Consider the following 21020-nt stretch of genomic DNA (forward strand, 5'->3'; position numbering starts at 1 on the left):
ACTCCTGTATCCTTTGGATACATTCCTAGTAGTGCAATTTCTGGGTTGTAGGTTAATTCTATTTTTGATTTTTGAGGAACCTCCACACTGTTTTCCAGAGCGGCTGCACCAGTTTGCATTCCCACCAGCAGTGCAAAAGAGATCCTCTTTCTCCGCATCCTCGCCAACGTCTGTCATTGTCTGAGTTGTTAATTTTAGCCATCGTGACAGGTGTGAGGTGGTATCTCAGTGTGGTTTTGATGTGTATTTCCCTGGTGAGGAGTGATGTGGAGCATCTTCTAATGTGTCTGTTGGCCATCTAGACGTTTAACTCTTGTCCTCCAGATCAGCTTCCCCCTGGAGACCTAAGCTACCAGTGTTGCTACCCCTGCACTCATCCAGAGGACTGCTTGTCTTTTGCTCCTTGGGCTTGAGGATGGACCAGACCCTTCCCCTCCATACCTCAGTCACTCATTGGTTTAGATGGGAATGCTGTACTGACCGGACTGAGGGCGTAAGAAAGGCAGAAGGGAGTTTTATACAAAGAGTATAAATACAATAGGTATTCACTGGGGCTGCTCCTGCCCTGGTCTTTCTCACTGGTCCCTTGCAAGGACTTCCCCATCCCGCAACTGCCGCCCCCTTGTGGCAAACACTCTCTTCCCCCCTGGCCTCGGCTTGCACTTGAGGATGCGTGGGAGGTCTGCAGACAGGCCCCAGACAGTCTGTTCTCTTGTGTGTTACCAGTCACTGTTTACTGCCCCAGGATTACTTTCCCCCTAGATGATTAATAGTGGAATGTCTGTTCCCTTCAGGGACTACCCCATCTTCCAGTGCTTTCTGATGGAGGCATCAGATCAGGATAGTAAGACATGAGTGAAAGCATGGGTGGCCCCGGGACAATTATCTCCTTATACTTCCTGCTACTGTTCGTGAATGATAAGAGCACCCAGGAGGAATGCCAGTGGCAGAATTGTAGGCACTGGGGGCATGATTAATTGGCACTTATGGTAGGGGGTAGATTTTACGCTTGAACAGGTTGGTGCTGTGAACCATAGAGGATGATTGGGAGAGCACAATCCCAGACAGACCAGCCTGGCTGTGTGGAAGTGAAGCTTTCAGGCACACCTTATATATGACTGTGTGGCCGAAAGCAATAGACGCTCTGAATCATGGTGATGATCCGATCCATGAATCACAGGAGGTATGTCTCATTTTTTCTACAACCATCAATTGAGCACCTGCTTTGTTCCCTGGTAGAGGATCAGAAGGTGGATCAGAGAGGGTCTTTATTCTCTAGGAGCTCACGGTCTCCTGGGGGAAGGCTGACTTGTAAACATATCATTACAATACGGTAAGGTTCATGTTGTATCAGAGAAGTGGTTACAGTACCAGAAGAATGAAGCCAGGGGACAGACATTAGCTGCTGGGAGCAGCTGAGGCAGGTTGCAAGAAGTCACCCTTCATTCTGGGAGAGACGCAAGATGTCGTTAACTCCAACCCCTCTGTTCAGGGATTGCCCCAGGTCCAGTGGTCTCCCTGTGGTCCAGCCAGACTGCAGGAGTGCCCCCCACTCCCCCCAACCCCGCCCCTGCCCCGCCCCCCGCCTCAGGCCATTCCAATCATCCAATTGTGGATAGTGATTGCCCCCCCACCCCCGCCAGGCCCTCCTAAGTGGGGGGCTCCTACAAGGCTCACCTACAGTGGGGTCCTGAAGTCTCTGTCAGAAGCAAAGTCCTCTCCCCTTTATTCATACCCAAGCAAGTTGGAAGCTTTCAAAGGTGATCTGCTAGGGAATTTAAGGGATCAACAAATGGAAACAAATGCCAGAAAAGGAAGAGAATAAAAATAGTCATCCATGCGGAGAATTCAGATAGTGGACCCTTGACTCCACCTTCATGTCTGGTAACCCTGAGTGGACATACAGATCCTGGAAGTCTCTAACGCCCTGTGGTCCCTTGACTTCATCTGTTCTCCAAATACGGTTGTGGGCAGGGCTCAGAGAGGAGGTGTGCTAGGAAGAGGCTTGTCTATTTCCCTTTATTCATCAAGTTTCCTCTAACTGTTAAGTCACTCTGATCTCTGAGTCCCAGGCTCTTACAGTTGGACACACCTTGCCAGTGCCTCAGGTAGGAAGCAACCTCTACTGCCAGGACTTTCTTTGGGGAGGGAGATTTAGTTTGATTGTGTTTTACAAAATGCATCCATTTCTGTGGGACCTGAAGATTTCTGCTCACTTGGCTTCTTGCCTCTTCCCTTGTGACTGTGTATTCAGTTCTGACCTCATATGTGGTTGTAGGTGGTAACAAGGGGGCCACGGTCTTGTCACCTCCTCCTTTCACACCTCCCCCTTTTTGGGGGGAAGAGGCTTGCTTTGCCCTAAAATGTTGTCTTCTGTAAAAAAAAGAAGTATTGGCAAGGGGAGACCCTCCTAAAGTGTGTGGATCTGAATGAATTTCTAGAACCTCAGGCTTGGAAGCAGCTCAGGGGTTAAATACGCTGCCCGCTTCAAGTTTGCAGATGACAAAACTGAAATCTATAAAGGTAAAATCACCCACTCAAGGTCACACAGCTTATTAATGATAAATCAGGATGGAATGAAGACTGGATAGCAGGTATTCTTATTTCTTGGTAATTTTCCAAAGGTTTTCAGACTGTTTTCTGGAGAGCTTGGGAGTTTTGGGGGAACCATCTTAGCAGGTGTCTGGGTAGAGATGGAGCCCCCCTCCTTCCCAGCAGCTGACTTTAAAAATAAAATTTTAAAAAATGATTATTTATTCTTGAGGGAGAGAGACAGACAGACAGAAAGAGGATGAGCAAGGGAGGGACAGAAAGAGAGAGACAGAGACAGAGACAGAATCCAAAGCTGGTTCCAGGCTCTGAGCTGTCAGCACAGAGCCTGATGAGGGGCTCGAATTCACAAACCGTGAGATCATGACCTGAGCCGAAGTCAGATGCTTAACCGACTGAGCCACCCAGGCGCCCCGCAGCAGATGACCTTTGATCGGTTTTACACATTGGTCTTCTGGTATGATTTTGCTTCAGCAAAATGTTTCACAATTTAGGAAGATAATTGAAAACTGCTGATGGTTCTGTGGATATTTAGGGAGTGCTATGAGGGAACAAGATGGGGACTTCTCTCAAATGCTGATGCTGTGAAACTGACCTCTAAAGAAGTCCAAAATAGGGGCAAAGGAAGGGATCTCCTGTTGCCAAACCAACAGAAAAGCAAAAGATATTTGAGTAACTGTTCTCACATCCTTGATGAGTGATTTTAATTTGAGTTACTAAATCACATTTTTTTCTTTCTATCTTTCAACTAGAAAGATTCCATGATTGTCTTAATGGAAAATATTGGGAATGAGACTGATTGGTGGGAGTTGATGGACGAGTTTGCAAATTTCACTGGCACACCACCGACAGAAGAATATAGTCCCTGTAGGATAGAGATTGAAACACTCAACAAATATGCCGTACTGGTCATCTATGCCCTGGTCTTCATGCTGAGCCTGCTGGGAAACTCCCTGGTGATACTGGTTGTCTTATACAGTCAGGTCAGCCGATCTGTCACTGATGTCTATCTGCTGAACCTGGCCATAGCTGACTTGCTCTTTGCCCTAACCTTACCTATCTGGGCTGCCTCCAAGGCAAAGGGCTGGATCTTTGGCACAGCCCTGTGCAAGGTGGTCTCTTTTCTGAAGGAAGTCAATTTCTACGGTGGTATTTTACTACTGGCCTGCATCAGTGTGGACCGCTACCTGGCCATTGTCCATGCCACACGCACGCTGACTCGGAAGCGGCACTGGGTCAAGTTCATATGCTTAGGCATCTGGGCCCTGTCCTTGCTCTTGGCCCTGCCCATCTTCATATTCCGTGAGGCCATCGAGCCCCCCTATTCCAGCCCAGTCTGCTATGAGGACATGGGTGCCAATACTGCAAAGTGGCGGATGGTGTTGCGGGTCCTGCCCCAGATTTTTGGCTTCCTCCTGCCCTTGATGGTCATGCTGTTTTGCTATGGACTCACCCTGCGCACGCTGTTTGAGGCCCACATGGGGCAGAAACACCGGGCCATGAAGGTCATCTTTGCTGTCGTGCTCATCTTCCTGCTCTGCTGGCTGCCCTACAACCTGGTCCTGGTCGCAGACACCCTCATGAGGCTCCGGGCGATCAAAGAGACCTGTGAGCGCCGCAATGACATTGGCCGGGCCCTGGATGCCACCGAGATTCTGGGCTTCTTCCACAGCTGCCTCAATCCCATCATCTACGCCTTCATTGGCCAGAAGTTTCGCCATGGACTCATCAAGATCATGGCCATCCGTGGCCTCATCAGCAAAGAGCACTTGTCCAAGGACAGCAGGCCTTCCTTTGTTGGCTCTTCTTCAGGGAACACTTCTACTACCTTCTAGGCCCCTGCCCCTGTTGCAGCCCCTCGGGGCTCCTCTCTTGCCATCAACACCCCATTCTAAGCCTCACGCCCACTGGCTGTCCACAGTCTCTATGTCAAGGCAGCCCCCGTTGTGGTTACAGGAAGTTACTGGGGTCACGTCCTTATCAGGCCCTCCTTGTATGGTTGAGAAAGCCTGCCCTGCTGCCCCTCCCCTTACTGTAGTTGCTATGTCAGCTGCTAGAGCTCAGTCCATCCTACCACTGAGCCCATAGCACCCTGTCCCCTGAGACACTTAAAGACATTTAACAGACATTCTTTTAAGTGACTACAGAAAGTTCCCACCTTTGGGAGCCATTAGTGGCAAACAGCATTGGTTGCTGCCCCAACTCTCTCTTTCTTGCCTGTCAGCAAAGTCCACTTCCCTTGAGAGAGGCCAAAAAGGACAGGTACTCCTTTCTAAGACTCCTTTTTGCTAGGAGTGGCCTTATCATTCACTTCTGACTAATAAGATTTAAGGGCAATAGTGTGCTGGTCAACCACTGTCCTGGGGAAAAAAAAGTCCTGATTTGTAGCATTTGCCAAGTTGCCTGGTGTAAATGCTCCCACCGTGGTGATGTCACGGGTGGTGGTGTTTAGTAACCCGCTCACAAAAATCTAGGAAATGTAATGATCTGCTTTCACAAGCAGGTACAAACTGGCTTCAGTGCACCATTGCTTAAGAGGAAGTCTGCTGGGACCGGAGGACTCCTGGGAAGTACTCCTGATTGAACAAAGAAAGAGAGGGGCACCTGGGCCACCTCAGTTAAGCATTTGACTTTTGATTTGGTCTCAAGTAATGATCCCAGGGTATGCTGGGCTCATGTCATGGATTATTCGGTTAAGAAATGATCCCAAGGTCATGGGATCAAGCCTCATCTTGGGCTCTGCACTGAGTGTGGAGCTTGCTTAAGATTCTCTCTTTCTCTGTCTCTGCCCTTCTCCCTCACTCACACACACTCTCCTTCTAAAATAAAATGAAAACAATTTAAAAGAAAGAATAAAGAGACACACACACACATCCTTGGTTCTTGCCTTTAAATATGGTTGTAGGATATGATGTGACAAAGAGTCAAAAAGTGTGCCCAACCTACTTAAGCAGATGAAGGCAATGGATAAAGAGGACCTAGAATAAAGAGTCCAGAAAGAAACCTAAGTCAGCATAAATGGTCAAATGGTTTTCGATAAGGGCACCAAGACTCTTCAATGGGGAAAGGATAGATAGTCTTTCAACAAATGGTGCTGGGAAAACTAGATATCTACATGCACAAGAATGAACTTGATCTCTTCCCTTACACCTCATACAGAAGTTAATTCAAAATGAATCAAAGACTTGATAACAAAAGCTGAAACTATAAAACTCTTGGAAGAAAACATAAAGGAAAAGCTTCATTTTGTTTGAGGTTGGGGATGGAGAGATGTTCAGAGATGGGGTTTAGATCAAGGTTGAGATTGGGATCAGGGATGAGGTTGGAGTTGGAGGTGATGTGGTGGGGAGCCAGGGATGGGATGGCAGCTTGGAACAAGGCAGAAGATCAGAGAAGGATGAAAATTAAGGATGGGGGAAATCCAGAACAGGGAGAAATTGGGGATGAGATTGAGGGAGGTTCAGATGGGCTTGGGAGCAGGTACAGAATGAGGTGTAAGAATGGGATGAGTGTGGGGGGGGGTGTGGTGAGTCTCAGGGAGAGAAGTCAGAACTGGAGTGAATGCTCAGGGGCTACTAGTGTAGTCCAATTAGTGGTTGGAGCAAAAAGACATCCTTGGGAGAGTGACCATTTTCTGGGGATCATTGTCTACAATACTTTTCTGGGGGCCAGGATGGAGGTGACTTGGCCTATCCAGCTGCGGTTCTCCAAGGCGGTTGATGAGAAAGGAGTTAGGGCTCAAGCCTTAGGGGATACATTTGGTGCAGAGAGAAGCCAGACGAATGCAGAAACCCAGGGAGGAAGGCTGGATACTGGGCATGGGAACCTTCCCTTCCTCTCCCTCCCTCCCTCCATCCCTCCTTCCCTCCCTCCCCTAATGCCCTTCTGCCTTCTCCTCCTGCCTGATTAAATGCTTATCTTCCTTCATTCTCTGCTATTCCAAAGACAGCTCCATCAGGGCTTTAGTAAGTAAATATGGATCCATATTGGGCCTGAGAAAATACAAATGACTAATACATATCTGAAAACATGCCTGGCCTCGCTAGTAACCTGGGAAATGGGAATCAAACAGCAATGAAATAATTTGGAAGTGTCTTAAATAGGAAGGGATATACAGTGGACTCTCCAACAACACTGGTTTGAATTGTATGCGTCCGCTTATATGAGGATTTTAAAAAATAAATACAATACTATAAATGTATTTTCCTCCTTATTTTTAAAAATTTTTAAATACAATCCACATGAGGCTCACACTCATGATCCTAAGACTAAGAGTCCCATGCTCTACTGACTGAGCAAGCCAGGCACCCCTTCATGATTTTGTTTTTTAATGTTTATTTATTTATTTTGAGAGAGAGAGAGAGAAAGAGTGAAGGCAAGTGGGGTAGGGCCAGACAGAGAAGGAGAGAGAGAATCCCAAGCAGGCTCTGCACTGTCAATGCAGAGCTCGATGCAGGGCTCAGTCTCACAAACCGTGAGATCATGACCTGAGCTGAAATCAAGAGTCGGACGCTTAACCGACTGAGCCACCCAGGCACCCCCTCCATGATTTTCTTAATAACATTTTCTCTAGCTTATTTTATTGTAAGAATACAATATGTAATACATATAACATACAAAATATGTGCTAATCTACTATTTATGTTATTGGTAAGGCTTCCAGTCAACAGTGCGCTGTTAGCAGTTAAGATTTTGGGGAGTCAAAAGTTGCATATAGATTTTTGAGTGCAAGGTGTGGGGGTGGGGTCAGTGTCCCTAACCCTGTGTCGTCTAAGGGGCAACTGTAGTCAGAACTCCTTCCAAACAAGGGCAACATTGTTCAATTAGATTTTCAATGCAGTGTAATTCTCTGGGTTATACCTCAAGACATAAATAATTTGCATTTCAGATCTGTAGCAATGTCAGATGTGGGTACTAAAATAACACAGTATACTGAAATATCAAAAATGAGTGTTTAAACCACTAGGTAGGATAAGGATTAGATACCTGGTCAAGGTCAGGGAGATGGTTCACCTCAGAAAGGGCTTAGTGTCCAGGGTGAAGCTGGAATCAGAGACGGGGTGCATCTTAGGAGGGGACTGGGGTGTCAGAGACGGTAGAGAGCCAGGGATGGGGCTAGGTTAGGGTTGAGGGGAACATCAGGATAGAGTGGGGGACAGGGATTGGGATGTGAATGTATGTTCCGCTCAATGCTTGCTAATTTTAAGTTTTGAAAATTTGTCTTGGGGGCACCTGGCTGGCTCAGTGGGAAGAGCATGTGACTCTTGATCTCAGGGTCATGAGTTCAAGTCCCACACTGGGTGTAGAGATTACTAAAAATGAATGAGTGAATGAATGAACTTAAATAAATAAAGAATATCAAGTTTAAAAAAAATAAAGAGAATTTGTTTTGTAGGCTTGGTTAAAATTTTCCAGACTCCATGTAATTATGTTGAAATACAGTATTTTTCCCTACCGTAGTTACACTTCTGACCAACCATGGCCCCATCACCATCTCTTGCCCTCAGTTCAGTGGCCCGTTCTTATTAGTTCCAGCAAAAACATTAATTGATAGTCTGGGTTTTATTCGAAAGGGGTTTAAGATGACCCTTTTCTGTGCAACTTGCATTCGAACTAGCGTCTTTCAGAGGCTGAAAATTCTCGTAGATGCAGTCAAAATAAAAGGGCTGCCTCCTCTTTGGTCTAAGGGTCTTTCCTGAGATGTGTCTTTTCTTTTTTTTTTTAATTAAAAAAAATTTTTTTTAAGTTTATTTATTTTTGAGAGAAAGAGAGAGAGAGAGAGAGACAAAGCACGAGCGGGGGAGGGGCAGAGAGCAAGGGAGACACAGAATCCGAAACAGGCTCCAGAATCTGAGCTGTCATCACAGAGCCCGACTCAGGACTTGAAACCCAAAGCTGTGAGATCACGACCTGAGCTGAAGTCGGACGCTCAACCAACTGAGCTACTCAGGTGCCCCCTGAGATGTGTCTTTTCTGAGGTGACCACTAACCAAGAAATCATGATGGACTACAGCCTTTTGCTGCAGAGGTTGGAGAGGCCAAAGATCTGCGGGTTTGTCCCTTCTAGAAAATCCTAAGTGGCTAACACCTATGTTCTTAACACTGTTGTTTGTATCCATCCTGGTATTTTGCGTTTAAACTCAAGATCCTTCTTCCAACCTTGAGGGTAAACATGAATTAAAGAATTAGAAATATATAAAATAAACAGAACATGTTTCAGACTTTCTAAAATTAGTTTTTTTAAGAAATAAAAGTATTTCATGTACATTGTTTCAAAAAAGTGAAATAGCTTTATAAAGCTTATAATGAACATTAGCGGCAACGCTCCTACACTACTCCTTGCAGGGAAAGGCAACAACTTTCAACTCTCATAGCTGTTTCATTTAATGGTGCTGTACATATTTCTTTTTAAAAAATTTTTATTTATTTATTTTGAGGCAGAGAGGGGCAGAGAAAGAGGGAGAGCGAGGATCCCAAGCAGGCTCTGCTCTGTCAGCACAGAATCCAACTTGGGGCTCGAACTCACAAACCGTGAGATCATGACCTGAGCCAAAGTCAAGAGTTGGTCATTTAACCGAATGAGCCACTCAGGCACCCCAATAGTGATATACATGTATCTGAATATCATGCTTATTCAGCTGGTTTTTTATTCCTGTCCCCTGCCCCCCCCCCCCCCCCCCCCCCGGTTTTAGATATCATTTATTGACCTTCTCCTTTGGCTTCTGAGGATTTAACGCTTTTTCAAACTCTCTCCAGCATTTACCACTGTCCAAGCAAACGTAAATACTGTCTCTCCCATTCTCCCAGGAAAGATAATCACACTTTCTGGTTAAACCAACATTCAATGTTTTTGCTATAATGACTATGTAAAAAATTATTCATAGTTGGGTACAATGTTTACATTTCCTTTCTTTGTACAAGTTCTATTTTCTCTGGAATTAACAATAGGATTTTCCATTACTTTTTATTACATCATTCTCAAATGTCTCCCTCAATACATCAATATTCATCAGATAATCTATATATATATATATTTTCTTTCTTGGAGACTTCATTCATGGGGCCCTTCATAGTCCTGTTTTCGATCTGGACAGGTTAACTCTCCAGGCCTGCCTTCCCCCCCCCCCCCCCAAATGGTTTTAACTACATTTCCAGATAGATTTTAGAGTCTGATAGCCAATTTCTACAAAATTATCCTACTGGGATTTTGATATGGATTATTTTGAATCTGCAGATCAATTTGGAGAAAGTTGATATCTTAACAATATTGAGTTTTCCAATCCATAGCATGGTATCTTTCTCCAGTTTTTTATGTCTTTTCTTTAAAAAAATTTTTAAAAAATGTTTATTTTTCAGAGAGAGAGAGAGAGAGAGAGAGAGTGTGTGTGTGTGTGAGCAGGGGAGGGGCAGAAAGATATGGAGACACAGAATCCAAAGCACAGAGCTGTCAGCACAGAGCCCAATGCGGGGTTTGAACTCACAAGTGGTGAGATCATGACCTGAGCAGAAGTCAGACGCTTAACTGACTGAGCCACTCAGGTGCACCCGTTTCTTTTCTTTTTTTAAAAAATATTTGTTTGTTTCTTTATTTGAGAGAGACAGAGAGAGTGTGAGCAGGGGAGGGGCAGAGAGAGAGGGAGAGAGAATCCCAAGCAGGCTCTGCTCTTAGTATGGAGCTGGAATCAGGGCTTGATCCCGTGACCCTGGGATCGTGACCTGAGCTGAAATCAAGAGTCAGATGCTTAACTGATCCACCCAGGTGCCCCAACCAGTTTTTTTTTTTTTTTATGTATTTCCTAATTTATCTATGCAATGTTCTGTAGTTTTCAGTACATAGATCTTGTACCTATTTTGTTAAATTTGTCCCTAGGTATTTTGTGGTTATTTTGATGCTTTTATAAATGGTATTCAAATTTTTTTCCAGTTTCTTTTTCTTACCAGTATATAGAAATATAACTGCATTATGTAACTTGACCTTGTATCCTGGGACTTCAGTAAATTCTCTTATTGGTTTTAGTGGCTTTATTTTTTTAAAGATTCTTTTGGATTTTATAGGCACATAATCATGTCACCTGAGAATAAAGACAGTTTTATTTCTTCGTTTTATTTTTTATTTATTTATTTTTAAATTTTTTTTAACGTTTATTTATTTTTGAGACGGAGAGAGACACAGCATGAACAGGGGAGGGGCAGAGAGAGAGGGAGACACAGAATCTGAAACAGGCTCCAGGCTCTGAGCTGTCAGCACAGAGCCCGATGCGGGGCTCGAACTCACGGACCGCGAGATCATGACCTGAGCCGAAGTCGCACGCTTAACCAACTGAGCCACCCAGGCGCCCCTATTTCTTCGTTTTAAAAATTTCTTTTAGTGGGGCACCTGGGTGGCTCAGTTGGTTGAGCAACCAACATCAGCTCAGGCCATGATCTCATGGTTTGTGAGTTTGAGCCCCTCATCGGGCTTGCTTCTGTCAGTGCAGAGTCCACTTCAGATCTTCTGTTCTTCTCTCTCTCTGTCCCTCCCCCTCTCCTCTCACTCTCAAAAGTAAATAAAGTGTTAAAAAATTTTAAAATAAACAAATAAAATAAAATGTCTTTTATTCATTTTTCTTGCCTTAATTCATTGTCTAGGGCCTCCAATATGATGCTGAAGAGAAGTTGTGAGAGTGGACATTCTTGCCCTGTTCCCAGTCTTAGGGGTAAAGCATTCAACCTTTCTCTATTAAATGTGATGTTAAGTGACGATTTTTCACAGAGGATCTTTATCAGGTTGAGGAAGTTCCTTTCATGAATGGATGTTAAATCTTCCTCTTTCTTTGAGCGCATGGCTCTGGTGCTTTAATGCTTACTATAACTACTGCTTTGTGACCAAGGGCAGATTTCTCAGCTTTCTTCGACTACCTTGTAAAATGTGTATAATAACAATGCTCAGCTAAAATCTATGAGGATTAAATTAAATGAGCACACAGCCACCAATATAGCATTTAGAAGAATGCCTAGTATACAATAGGTACTATATAAATATCATCTATCGTCATTATTTTGGTTTATCCTTTATTTTGCTAGATTAGTGGGTCTTGATAAGGAAGGATATAAGGGAAATAACTTTTTGAAGACTTTAAATTTCCAAAAAAGCTTTTATTCAGCTCCTGACTAGTATTTGGGCTGAGTATTGAATTCTAGGTTGCAATTCATTTTCCTTCAGAATTTTTCAGGCTCTTAGTTTCATCTAGCTTCTAGCGTTGCTGTTGACACTGCTCGTGCTATTCTGATTCTTGACCTGTTGTATGAGACTGACTTTTCTCTTAGAAAGTTTTAGAATATTCTCTTTATCTTCTTAGTGTTATTTTAAATTTATTTTTAATTTTTATTTGAGAGAGAGAGAGAGAGAGAGAGAGCATGATGAAGGGAGAGACGTAGAGAGGGGGAGAGAGAGAGAGAGAGAGAGAGAGAGAAAGAGAGAGAGAGAGGGAATCTCCAGCAGGCTTCATGCCCAATGTGGAGCCCAATGTGGGGCTCAATCCCACAACTCTGGGATCATGACCTGAGCTAAATCAAGAGTCAAGCTCAACTGACTGAGCCACCCAGGCACCCCAATCTTAGTTATAGAATGCACAATGATGTGCCTTGGTGGGAGCTCTTTTCTCATTCATTTTGCTGGTGAATCCGTTTAATCTAGAAACTCAGATTCTGTGAAATTTTCTTGTAGTATTTATTTGGTACTTTTCTATCCTTCATTTTCTCTATTCTCTTCTTTCTGGGATTCCTTTTACTTGTGTGTTGAATTCCCCAAGGTTGATTCTCTAATATATATTTTTAAATCACTCTTTGTTTTTCAATGTCTTCATCTTTCCACGTCTCATGAAGTTACCCTTAACTTTATCTTCCAGCCTGTTAATTGGCATTTAAAATTTCTAATATCATATTTTGAATTTCTAATAGGCTTTTTTTCCTGTTCCTTAAGGTTCCCTTTTAGAGCACCTCTTTCTTGCCTCACCAATGCAATATTTCCTCTTATCTTTCTGAGGTTATTATGGTTTTTGTGAAGATTTCTTTAGCTCCCTTCATTGTCTTTGTGTCTTTTCTTCTGGTCCAATAACATCTACTTTTTGATTTCTATTAAAAAATATCTCATATATTCTTTCACATTTTCTTTGTTCTTTACCTTGTGGGATTATACCTTTAGTGTCATTTTTAGTGGATTTTTAAAAATATAATTTATTGTCAAATTGGTTTCCATTCAACACCCAGTGCTCATCCCAACAGGTGCCCTCCTCAATGGCCATCACCCAATTTCCCCTCTCTCCCACCCCCCATAAACCCTCTGTTTGTTCTCAATATTTAAGAGTCTCTTATGGTTTGCCTCTCTCTCTCTCTGTAACTTTTTTCCCCCTTCCCCTCCCTCATGGTCTTCTGTTAAGTTTCTCAAGATCCACATATGAGTGAAATTTAGTGGATTTTTGAGAGGGAGAAGAGATAAAAACATTCCTTCAATCTTGCACTTTTTTAGATAAAACTCTCCTGGATTTAAAAAATATACTTATTGTTTTTGTTTTATTTTATTAAAAATTTTTAATGTTTATTTATTTTTGAGAGAGAGCGTGAGTGGGGGAGGGGCAGAGAGAGAGGGAGACACAGAATCAGAAGCAGGCTCCGGGCTCTGAGCTGTCAACACACAGCCTCACATGGGGCTTGAACCTACGAACTGTGAGATCGTGACCTGAGCTGAAGTCAGACGCTTTGTCGACCGACCCACCCAGGCGCCCCCCAAAATATGCTTATTATAAAGGCACATTCAGATGCTCTGTTATCTCCAGTCCCTCAGGTATAAATTCTCCCAATTGTTATGTTGGCTGAGTGTTGATGGTAGAGGTATTAATTCTATGGAATATTGATTGTGAGCTCATATGTTGAAGAGCATTTTGTTTCATGGGCATCTTGCATATGTTTTGGATTATGAAGAAGTCTACCCAGGGGACGTGTCATGGCTATCTTTACTGGAGCTCTACTGGGTCACATGGTTCAGAGCATTTGTTGTTGTTGTTGTTGTTTTTCTTAGTCCTGGGTTTCCACACCATTTCAAAGGGCAGATTTGTGTCCTCACCATTTGTCACTCAGGCTTGGGATTTGGGACTGTCCCCCAGGTGGCTCTCTTTTCCCTAGGGCCTAGGGAAGGTAGTTCACTTACAGGACACGTCTCAGAGCTAACTGGTATTTTTCTATCTCCAGACAAACGTGGGCCAACTCTTTCTTGGTTCTTAGCCTTTTTCTGGGAAACCAGTTCCAGTTCCCTGCTGCGGGGTCTGTCAAACCTACTGTAGACCTTCTGTTGTCACTATTCCCATCATTAAGATACATGACCAGTTCTAGCATCCTTCTGGGTTCCTGTGGTTTTAGGTCCTTCCTAATAAGTCCAAACCTCTTTATGTTCCTCTTCTCTCTCTCTTTCTCTCCTTTTGCTTTTGATCTCACATATTTACTTAAAAACTTAAAAATACATGTTATCTAACACTTCTCTGTAGATTGTGTGTGTGTGTGTGTGTGTGTGTGGTTGTTGGTGTTTCCCATGCCTCCTCAGCCCAACATCATGATGATGGGATATCAGTAAAAATTGAAATATCTCATGAAATAAAAACAAAGTTTCCCTTCCTGTACTCTACTTCTTCTTTTCAATGAAGATAAGCATTGTTAAAACCTTCTTCCAATACATTTTAAATGTCAACCTGGAAGACACATTGACCAGATTTCTAGTTAACTCACAGTGTGATGTGTATGTGTGTGTTGGAGGTACATGGCACTGGGTTATCCCAGAATTATCACCCTCTTCTTTCAGCCAGGTTCAGATTGGGGGTGTGGGAGAAGTAAGATATAAAGGTAAGTAGGAAGGTGCTTGTGAAGAAATCCAGTCATTTCCGACGTTGTATTGCCCAACAGAAATGTGAGGCCACATCCGTACCTCTTTTGGTTCCCATGTTGTAAACAAGGCTATCTTCCTGAAAGGGTTGGCTTTGCTCCAACTTTGAAAGTGTTGAGGGTGGAGGGAGATTAAGGACGCAGTGCAGGGCTCCCCACTTTGACAGTGTACTGTGCACTCCTCTTAGCTGGGATCCTGATGATACTTAGCATGTACTATGCCCTGTGCACATTGATTGAGGTGTTCTAGAAAACATACGTTCATAAGTTAGGATCAAATAACCAGTTATTGGATTATGTATCAAATGCCTACTATGCACCCAACTTCGTGTTAGTTCCTTAAGACAAGGGCACATACTATAGAAATGAAACTTAGGGGACAAAGGAAACTTGTGAATGGAGGATATGTGAAGAGTTATGAAATTTCCTGTCGCATCATGGTGGCCAGAACAAAGAGATCTAGCTGGGGGTCTTATTGTACTACAAGCGGACTATGAAGATTTGGGAAAATGCTTCTAATTAAATAAAAGAGAGAGAAAAGAAAGACTTAGCAGCTGTGTGACCTTGAATATTCACTTAAACTTTCTGAACCTCAGTTTCCTCTTCATTGAATAGAAGTTTGATTAGGGAAGCTCCCTTCCAGTTCCAAGAGGTGATCTAAATCTAAGAGTCTACTGAGAAGTACACATGCATCTATATTTGTGCAGATGTATAGCTCCATGTAAACTTGATAAGAAACTTTTATCTTTGCTCAGATCATGATCATTAGTGATTAGGTACGTCACAGAAGGCCACTTTGTGCTTTCCAGGCAGATGCTGACTAGGCCTAACATGAAGGGTTCCAGAGAGGCCTCGCTTCTGTCCCTTGCTCTCCCCTCTTTCCTCCTTTCTTCCTCCTTCCCTTCCAATATCTCCTTTTCTCATCTATCAGCAATTAATTCCTTTGGGTTAGGCAGGTCATCTGGAAAAAGGGAAAATGCTCCTGGGTGAGGGAAATACTTGTCTTTCAGTCATTAAGCCTAGAACAAAAATGGCTGGAATCATTCCCTTGCACAGAAGACTCTCTCCTTCTGAGCCTTCAAGGTCATGAGAGACTTGCATGCTGCGATCTGACATGTCAGCTTAGCCTGTCGCTAACAGATGTGTCTGCTAATTGAAAACCTACTCTGTGCCAGGCACTGCGAAAAGCACTTCTTACATTCATTATTTCATTTAATGCTCGCCGAGACCTTATGTTAGGAATTATTACTATCCCCATTTTACAGATGAGAGAAATAAGGCCCAAGGAGATTAAGTACCTTGCTCAAGGTAACACAGCAACAGAGAAGTGGCAAAACTGGAGGTTAAATCAAGGACTAAGTGCTTTCAGAGTCTGAGCTCTCAACTGCTCATGGTAGGTGGAGAAGCACTATGGTAGAGCGAGACCCATGTGGGGCTTTGAGTCAGGATCGGTCTCCCTCTATCCTGACTTCTTTAATCCCGAGCAAGTAACTTAACTTGTCTGAACTCCTGTCTCCTTGAAGGGATGATAGCATGAGATGCTTGGCAATATACGGCAGACTCTTGGAATAGACCAGGGCCTTGACAAATGGCAGACATTATTATCATAGCAGAGCCTTGGAAGGACGACTCAGTTGAAGAGCTGGCAAGTATCCTGAAACCTTCTAACTTTAATGGCCGTGCTTCCTGCATGATATTACAGGGGTTGGGGGCTAATAGGAGACAGTTGGTATACATTACTTTCAAAGGCATCAGGCCACTCTGAGATGAAAGGACAGAGCTTGGAAAGGGGATCAATTGTCTTGCTTCATGTTCCTACAACCATTTTTTTTTCTCCTGAATCATTCCCATTAGCATCTAAGCTCCCTTCTTATAATAATCATCCCTTCACCCCACATCCCTGTCAGCTACGGTCCTATTTCTCTGCTCCACTTTGCAGCTAAGATCTGAGTCTTATGGCTCAAGGGATGCTTCAAACCCATGAAGGGAGATGAGGGACATTGAGCAGAGTCTCAGTTGGAACCTGACCTGGGCCATTCTGGGGGTTCATGTAAGCCTGAGCACACCTGAAAGGAACAAGAGGTCAGGAGCTTTTTAGGAAGTGAGCTCATTTCTATGGGACTAGAGTAAAGTCCATGGGCCTGCAGAGGGTAATGAGTCAGAACTAGGGGCAATGGGAGTGGGCGTTGTGGTTAAGACCATGGACCCTGGCCCATGGATTCTCACCTGTCAGGGAGATGGGGCTGGGAGAGAAAATGAAAAACACTGGGAGATTTTGCCAGTGCAAGCAACATGCTCAGGGAGACTGGGCCTGTTCTTTCTAGGTGGCCAGGCTGGAATTGGCAGAGGAATGAGGGGCAGCTTGACGAAAAGGCCAAGGGGCTTCAAAGAGGCAGGTGGGAGGCAGTCCCAGAGAGGTTCCCTGAGGTGACAAATCACAGCTTGCTCACTGGGTGTCTACATACAGGTTGTAAGCAAAGAAAGAGCTCAAGAAGGAAATGGCGGGCAGATTTCCGGGACCACCAGTAGCAGAGGAGGGCATTACTTCTCCACAAACCTCACTTCCTCCTTCTTAAAGATCTATTCTCCCTGGTCTCCTGCTTTCCTTCTGCATGTTCATCTTCTTTTCAGTCTCTTTGGAAGGCTCCTCTTCCTCTCCCAGACTCTTAAATGCTGACATTCTTCCAGATCCAGTTGTTCCCCTTTTCCTGCTCTTTATCTATTATCATCTTTCCCTGGGTGATGTGATCTACCCCTGTGGCTTTAATGATCTGCCACCTCTGTGAAAATGATGTTCAAAAATGTGTTTCTAGGGTAGCCATTTTTCCTGGGCTTCCCGAACTAAATTTTCCAAAGCATATCGACATGCCTACTTGGACCCTCACCATAAATCCAAAATGAAAGCTGGTGTCTTCGCTCCAAAACCTGCTTCCTTCAGGCTGTTTGTCCAAGCTACGGGTGGAAGAAAACTTTTTGACCCATTCCCTCTTTTTCGCTTCCTCACTCCTATCCTTGATGGCCGAGTCCTGTTGTCTTGCCCTTAAAGGTCTCTTAAACTCCACCCACATTGTCCTTACTTTGCCCAGACTTTCATCATTTCTGCTATAGCCTACTGACTGGACTCCTGCCTGAGCCTCTAGATCTCTGGGTCCATTCACACACTACTCATGGAACAGTCTGATTTCATTATTTATCAGCCGAAAGCTTTCCCAGAGCTTCTATTTCTTGTGGGATAAAGCTCCAACATTTTGGCACAGCACTCAAGGCCTCCTGAGGTTTGGACTTGCCCAGTCTTATCTTTCTTATCCTCACATCTGTTATGACCTTTGCTTTGGCCAGACTGTTTTCCTTAAATTTCCCCTAATACATAATGCTGTCTGCTTTGGCCTAGATTTCTTTGCTTGTAAGTAACAGAAACTTGCTTTAAAGAGACCGAAGCCTGAAAGGAATTTAGTGGAAGGGTCATCTGATGGAACCCAAGGGTGAGGAGGTCCTAGGAGGGGCAAGAACAAGGAGGAGGAAGGTAACTCTTTTCTTGGGCTCTCTTTCTTTGGGGCTACGGATTTTTCACCTCTACTTCATTTAGCAAGTCTGTTTCACTCCTCTTTCTGGGCATACCAGCTTTCTCTGCTTCTTCCTGCTCACAGCTACTCCATAAGTGAATTTATATCACCCTAAATCAATTGAAAATTCCAGGAAACATCCCAGGCTTCCATTTCCAGGCAAGCAACTCTTGTTGGCCCAGCTTTGGCCATGGGGGCAGCTTCTGGGCAGAACATACATAGCTTCAGAAGGGAGGCTTGGATGATACCTTCAAAGAAGTCTCTAAACTCTCATTGCTGAGCTTTTGCATATACTATTCCCTTTCACTGGATGCCCTTTCTTGCATCTCCAGCTGTTAAATTCTACTCATATCTCAAAAGTTGGCTCAAAATTTAGACTGTTTTGAAAACCTCCCTACACAGAGTTATGAGTCCCTCCATGTGTTCCCATAAAACTATTGTATATCTTGACTCGAATGCTTATTGCGTTTGGGTTATGTCAATTAATTTTCTCCGTCTTTCCTTTAGACCTTAAGATCTCGGGAGTAGACACTGAATCTTTTCACCTCTTTTTCTTTAGAGTCGGGGGAAGAGTGAGGCCTAAAATGGGGATAGATCACCTTTTAGATGAATGAAGAGAAAGGTGATTAATCTCCATCTACCACATGTAGGTATTTTTCAGGGCAGGATTCAGGCATATGGTGGGAAAAGAGAAAATGCCACACTGACTTCTTCTAATGGCAGCATGTTCTTTCACTGTTCGTCAGAGTCCTACGAGTGTCAGCCCCGAGGAAGCTGTGTAATTTAGGATTAGTGTTCTGCAGGTTTACAGGGTTCTGACTTCCTCGATAAAAAGGGCCTAATCTGATTTATAAGCTGATACAAGAAAATGAATGGCTAAACGAAGAACAGACTGGGTTGCAGAACACGTTTTAAAAATGTTACCACCTTCTTAGGACAGGCAAGTTGATAGTGGCTGTGTTCATTTTATATTAAAACTATAGTTGGGAACTCATTTGAACTTTATTATCAATGTTGCTGTGCATAAAGTTTAGCCCAAATTATGACTGACCTCTGTAAAGTCAGAGCAAAATTAAAATTTTGAGTAAAAATTAATAGCTAACATTTATCGGAGTTTACAATGCTCTATTACTGGGCTAAGTGCTTTTTTTAAATATGTTTTTTAAAAAGTTTATTTAGTTTGAGAGAGAGAGAGGGAGAGAGAGACAGAGAGAGAGAGAACACGCGTGCGCACGCGCACAAGCAGAGGCGAGGCAGAGAGAAGGAGAGACAGAATCCTAAGCAGGCTCCACGCCTTCAGCACGGAGCCCGATGCAGGGCTCAAACTCAGGAACTGTGAGATCATGACCTGAGCCAAGATCAAGAGTCGGACGCTTAACTCACTGCACCACTCAGGTGCTCCTGAGCTAAGAACTTTAAAAAAATTTTTTTAATTTTAATTCCAATTAGTTAACATACAGTGTTGTATTAGTTTTGGATGTACAATATAGTGATTCCATACATCATCTGGTGCTTATCATGACACGTGCATTCCTTAACCCCCATCACTAGTTCCCCCATCCCCCCTTGCTCCTCCCTCAGGTAACCATCAGTTTGTTCTCTATAATTAAGAATCTGTTCCCCGAGTGCCTGGGTGGCTTAGTCGGTTACAGCTCAGATCATGATTCCGCAGTTTGTGAGCTCAAGCCCCGTATCGGCCTCTGTGCTGGGGCTCGGTGCTGACAGCTTGGAGCCTGGAGCCTGTTTCAGAGTCTGTGGACCCCTGTCTCTCCCCTCCTCCCCCACTCATGCGCTGCCTCTCAAAAATAAACTTAAAAAAAAATCTGTTTCCTGGTTTGGTTCTCTCTCTTGTTTTTTTCCCTCTGCTTGTTTGCTAAGTGCTTTAGATGTGTTCACTAACTACTCTGATCCTTACAACTACCCTATGAGGCTGGTTTTATAATTAGTCCGTTTTGCAGAAGAGGAAGGCGAGGCACAAGAGTTTAACTAGAGTCGGGATGTGCCTGTAGGGATCTGGCCCCGAAGCGAAACCTACTTACAGGTGGTAGACCCTGGGGCCAGACCCTTAAGTAGCTAAATCTACCACCTAAACCAGCTCCAAATGTTTACCTGCTTCTCACGATGGGTGGGAATACATGAAGAAGTGTTGGGGACAGCCCTCTAAGTCTCTAATTTTGGGTTTTCTTACCCCTTGAATCTTTATCTATAGGTGCTGGAAGAAAAAGGTCATGGGCACAATCTCATGAGTCTTGCTGTCAGTCCTATGCGAATTAGTTTCCCCGGCGACTTGACTGGAGGCTTCCTGGTCTAGTGAAGAGGGTAATGGATGGGGAATCTGGAGACCAGGGTCCAGCTCTGCCTCTGTCACTTGTAGTTCAAGACCTTTGGCAAGGGTCCATCTGCTCTCGGTCTTGAGTCACTCACCTGTCAAAAGGGGAGTTCAGACTGGAAGGGGATATTTTTAAGCTCCCTTCCAACCAGTCTAGATTTGGGTAAAGCAGTTCAGGGCCACCACTCGTAGATGGGCAGGTTTGACACTGCACAGTCTAAGGGGGGTGCCATTTGCAGAGTATGAGGTGAATAACACACACACACACACACACACACACACACACACACACATATATACACATGTATGCCCTAAGCTGAATTAGCAGGGCTTCCCCCAAACGGAGGGTTTTTGTGCAACCCTGACCCTGGTCCCCGGGAGCTACTATGACGTTGAGAGTCCTGAGCCTTTCAGAAGCTCCCTGGAAGTCACGCTCCTGCATTTTGACAACTGAGTGAGACCCTCGGCAAGCGTAGACTTATGGGACAGCAGAGTTGCCCAAAGTGCCAGCTATGCAGTCTCGTGTAGTAAATCCCGTAGCATAATGCTGGACATCTGACAAAGTCCCCTAGAAATGCTAGTTGGTATTATTACTGTAGTGGAATAGAGAAGAAACATGGGTCAGATCACCTCATGGGATTCAAGACCCAATCTCTGAGGTGGCTTGG

General features: G+C 44.1%; 1 protein-coding gene across 2 annotated transcripts; it reads left to right on the top strand.

Annotated features, from left to right (window-relative positions):
- The first annotated feature begins 2011 nt into the window (after positions 1–2011).
- LOC125911200 (C-X-C chemokine receptor type 2-like) lies at positions 2012–5500 on the top strand. 2 transcript variants are annotated; one of them, XM_049614920.1, is made up of 2 exons: positions 2012–2108; positions 3303–5500. In XM_049614920.1, the coding sequence occupies exon 2, from the start codon at positions 3312–3314 to the stop codon at positions 4383–4385; it is 1074 nt and encodes a 357-aa protein (XP_049470877.1). In that variant the 5' UTR covers positions 2012–2108; positions 3303–3311; the 3' UTR covers positions 4386–5500. The 2 variants fall into 2 exon arrangements, with proteins under 2 accessions (XP_049470877.1, XP_049470878.1); XM_049614921.1 differs by having other exon boundaries at positions 2028–2108; positions 3307–5500.
- Positions 5501–21020: the final 15520 nt, after the last annotated feature.

This window comes from Panthera uncia (genome assembly GCF_023721935.1).
Source record: "Panthera uncia isolate 11264 chromosome C1 unlocalized genomic scaffold, Puncia_PCG_1.0 HiC_scaffold_3, whole genome shotgun sequence".
Classification (NCBI taxonomy): Eukaryota; Metazoa; Chordata; class Mammalia; order Carnivora; family Felidae; genus Panthera; species Panthera uncia.

Coding starts and splice junctions, on each gene's coding strand:
- LOC125911200 (XM_049614920.1), top strand. CDS start 3,312: ATGATTGTCTTAATGGAAAATATTGGGAATGAGACTGATTGGTGGGAG.